We start from the raw sequence: 3,104 nt of genomic DNA on the forward strand, positions 1-3,104 counted from the left end.
CCTTGCAGGAGCAGGTGTAGGCAGGGTGCAAAAAGCCGCACACGTCACTCACCTGATAAATCGGAGCAGACAAATAAACCTTTGGAGCTATCGCAACACATCTTGTAAGTATGTTTTTTCCAAAGCACGTGCTGGACCCAGCTGAGGTTTCTTATCGGAGCCCCTCAGGGTTTTGCAGACACAGGGTGAGGAGCACGGGCTCCTCAGGGTGCTGGAGAAGTTTGCAGCATGTTTTCTGCAAGCCCTGGGTGGGTGGCACGTGCCCAGGGAGGGCACCCAGAAGTGCTGGGCCGTGCTGCAGGAGCCAACAGCCCGGTCAGACTCCAGCCCTGCTGCCTGGCTCTCCAAATCCCAGATAAGTGACCAAAGGTCAGAGCAAATTTCCAGGAAAGTTACACGTAGGGGGGAAACCTGGTCAGGTGTGAGTCCTCGCTGCAGGCACAGGGTGAGCAGGGACAGATGCTCCTCCTGCTCTTCTCCAACTAATGGCTGCCAGCTCTAATCCAGTCTGGTTAGTAGAACATCTTGAGATTTCCCCCTGCCTTCCCAAAACAGCACTGCAAGAGCAAGTCCTGAGCACGGAGAGGATATCCAGGCAGGAGAGGCTCAGAGTCCAGCAGGGAGGGAGATAAGATGCAAGGACACCAGCTTCATTTGCCTCCCCAGCTTAACTGGAGCCTGCAAGAAGAGGGCAGGTCACACAGGAGCAGCAGCTCCAGGGCCATGGAAGGAGACCCGAGGGAACAGGACACGCGGCAGTGAGGCAGGAACTACCTGGGGACACAGAGGAGCCCCACACGTGGCAGGGGTGTGGAGAACAGCCATGGCAAAGCATCCCACAAAGGACTGCCAGGGCCAGCTTCCAGCAAGACAAGAGACTGGCTGGGTCTTGAAGCTGGGATGGAAGGAGGAAAGATTTAGCTGAACCCCAGCAAGGAAACAGGGGAAAAGCAGGAAGTATCTGGCTGGAGGTGAAGTGCTCGTGACACCAAGATTCACAGCTGCAATGAAGCCTGAAGCCATGGAAAAAATGCAAGTCACAGAGTTGGATTTTAAGAAAAAACATTTACTGTCTGGAACCTTTGAAAATATTCCTGAGTCACAAGAACCCCCAGCAGACCAGAAAAGCCTCGTGTTCCCAGCACGGCAGGATGCCGACCTCCGAGGGGCAGGAGATCTCCTCGGGACATTCCTTCACGAGAAGCACGTCCTGTGCCCTCAGCATCCCATCAGGAACCACAGATCTGAGATGTCAGAGCGAGGTGGCCTGGCTTGGGTCCACATCAGAGCAACCAGCACGAACTCAGCAGCCACTGAACCGAGTACCAGATAATCCATCACACAAGGAAAGCAGCAGAAGGCAGCAGCACACGGAGCCACGATCCAGATGATTGGTGCTGGTTGGGTTCAGTGAGGGAAGAACAGCCCATGGTGTTTGCTGCTGTAGCTGCAGTGGGTGATCACCAGAAGCACCACAGGATGCCATGGACACAAACTAGAGCTCCCCAAGCACCCACACAACGGTTGGCTGTGGAGGAAGGCGCTGCATGTGCAGGGTTAGGAGCAATTGTACCATCTGGGCAGGGCTCTCCCAGGTCGAGAAGACCAGAATCAGGCTGGTGCTGGGTGGGCAGGAGCATCCACACAGGGTGTCTTCAGATCCAGGGGGATAGAGCAGCGCTTCCCTTTTTGGATCCTCACAAGCAGCACCGATGCTGTGCTCCCCCCTCCCTCCATCACCCCCCCAGTGAGACAGTTTTATAGTCAAACAGCTTCTGCACCCCCTTCCCCACCAGTACGAGCTGCTGGTGGTGCTCCAGGCTCAGCTGGGAAGAGTCCAGCTCCATACCCTCCTCAGGAGCTCTGCTGTGACGTCCCATCCGAGATCTGCTGGGCGATGTGAACCAAGGCAGGGAAGGCAGAGCTCTTGGGAAACTCTTGGATGAAATCTCTGCCTTCTTCCAAGCTCTGGCTGAGTTGGGGGTCCAGGGGAACACAGCCTGTGGGACAGGAGGAATGGGGAGAGTGACTCCTTGCAAAGGTCTGGAGTCAGGATACTAAAGAAAACCCCTGCCAGAGTCATCTCTGGGGGAAGCAGGAGGAAAGAGGGCGACCACTACCCTCACTGAGCTCTCCAGGAGCTACTTCTCACCCCAAGACCCCACCACACCACAGTACTTTGTGACAGACACTCTCCCAACCTGATCCCACCCCTGTCTGGAGGGTTCAGCTCTCAGCCCCCATTTCCCCAGGAGGCTCCAGGGCATTTGAGGATGGCTCTTGTGCTGCTTCAGGCTCACTTACACTGTCACCATGATGTCAGGAGCCAGAGCAGGCTGCTGATTATCGCCACCTCTGCACCAGGAGGGCCAGATGCCCACTCTGAGCACTTTGGATGGCAGAGAAGCAAAGCAAGAGCCACACCTCACCTCTGGCCAGGCAGCAGGGGCTCACAGGGACACAGAACCCAGCCTGCATGCCCCTGTGACGCAGCATCCCTCCACTCAAACACCCCCACAGACATCATCTCCCACCAGAGAGCTCTGCTCAAGAGGCCACTCACCTAGGAAGGGGACGCCAGCGTGCTTGGCCAGCTCCTCACCTCCCCCTTTGGAAAAGATGTTTGTGCACTCCTGAAAGAGGAAGAGCAAAAGCAGTGAGTCATGAACACCAGCGCCCTGCATGACAGGCACTGCCCACAGTGAGCAGAGCCAGCTCCCCTCCACCTTCCAGCCTCAGGGCACTGCCATGGCCCCTGCCCTTCCTCAGCTTCAGTGGCTTCTCCCAAAGCTGACAAAGAATCACAAAGTTGTAGTAGCTGGAAAAGACCTTTAAGATCATCGAGTCCAACCATAAACCCAACACTGACAAGTCCCTGACTAACCCATGTCCCTCAGCACCTCGTCTGCCCGTCTGTTAAATCCCACCAGGGAAGGTGACTCCACCACCTCCCTGGGCAACCCTTTCCAATGCCTCAGAACCCTTTGGAGAAGAAGTTTTTCCTCAGATCCAACCTAAACCTCCCCTGGGGCAACTTGAGGCCTTTCCTCTTGTCCTGTCCCTTGGTCCTTGGTTGAACAGACCCACCCCCACCTCTCTCCACC

At 56.1% G+C, this 3,104-nt stretch overlaps 1 protein-coding gene across 1 annotated transcript in view; it reads right to left on the bottom strand.

Annotated features, from left to right (window-relative positions):
• Positions 1 to 1,854: 1,854 nt before the first annotated feature.
• Positions 1,855 to 3,104, bottom strand: part of LOC104528367 (NUBP iron-sulfur cluster assembly factor 2, cytosolic) — a gene marked incomplete at its 5' end in the record, with an annotated part of 1,817 nt that continues 567 nt past the window's right edge. Inside the window, 2 exons of the mRNA XM_010172350.1 lie at positions 1,855 to 2,000; positions 2,564 to 2,633. Of these exons, the coding sequence (XP_010170652.1) occupies positions 1,855 to 2,000; positions 2,564 to 2,633 (216 nt within the window). The remainder of the gene's footprint in view (positions 2,001 to 2,563; positions 2,634 to 3,104) is intronic.

Source organism: Antrostomus carolinensis, unplaced genomic scaffold, assembly GCF_000700745.2.
Source record: "Antrostomus carolinensis isolate BGI_N321 unplaced genomic scaffold, ASM70074v2 scaffold40587, whole genome shotgun sequence".
NCBI classification, from domain to species: domain Eukaryota; kingdom Metazoa; phylum Chordata; class Aves; order Caprimulgiformes; family Caprimulgidae; genus Antrostomus; species Antrostomus carolinensis.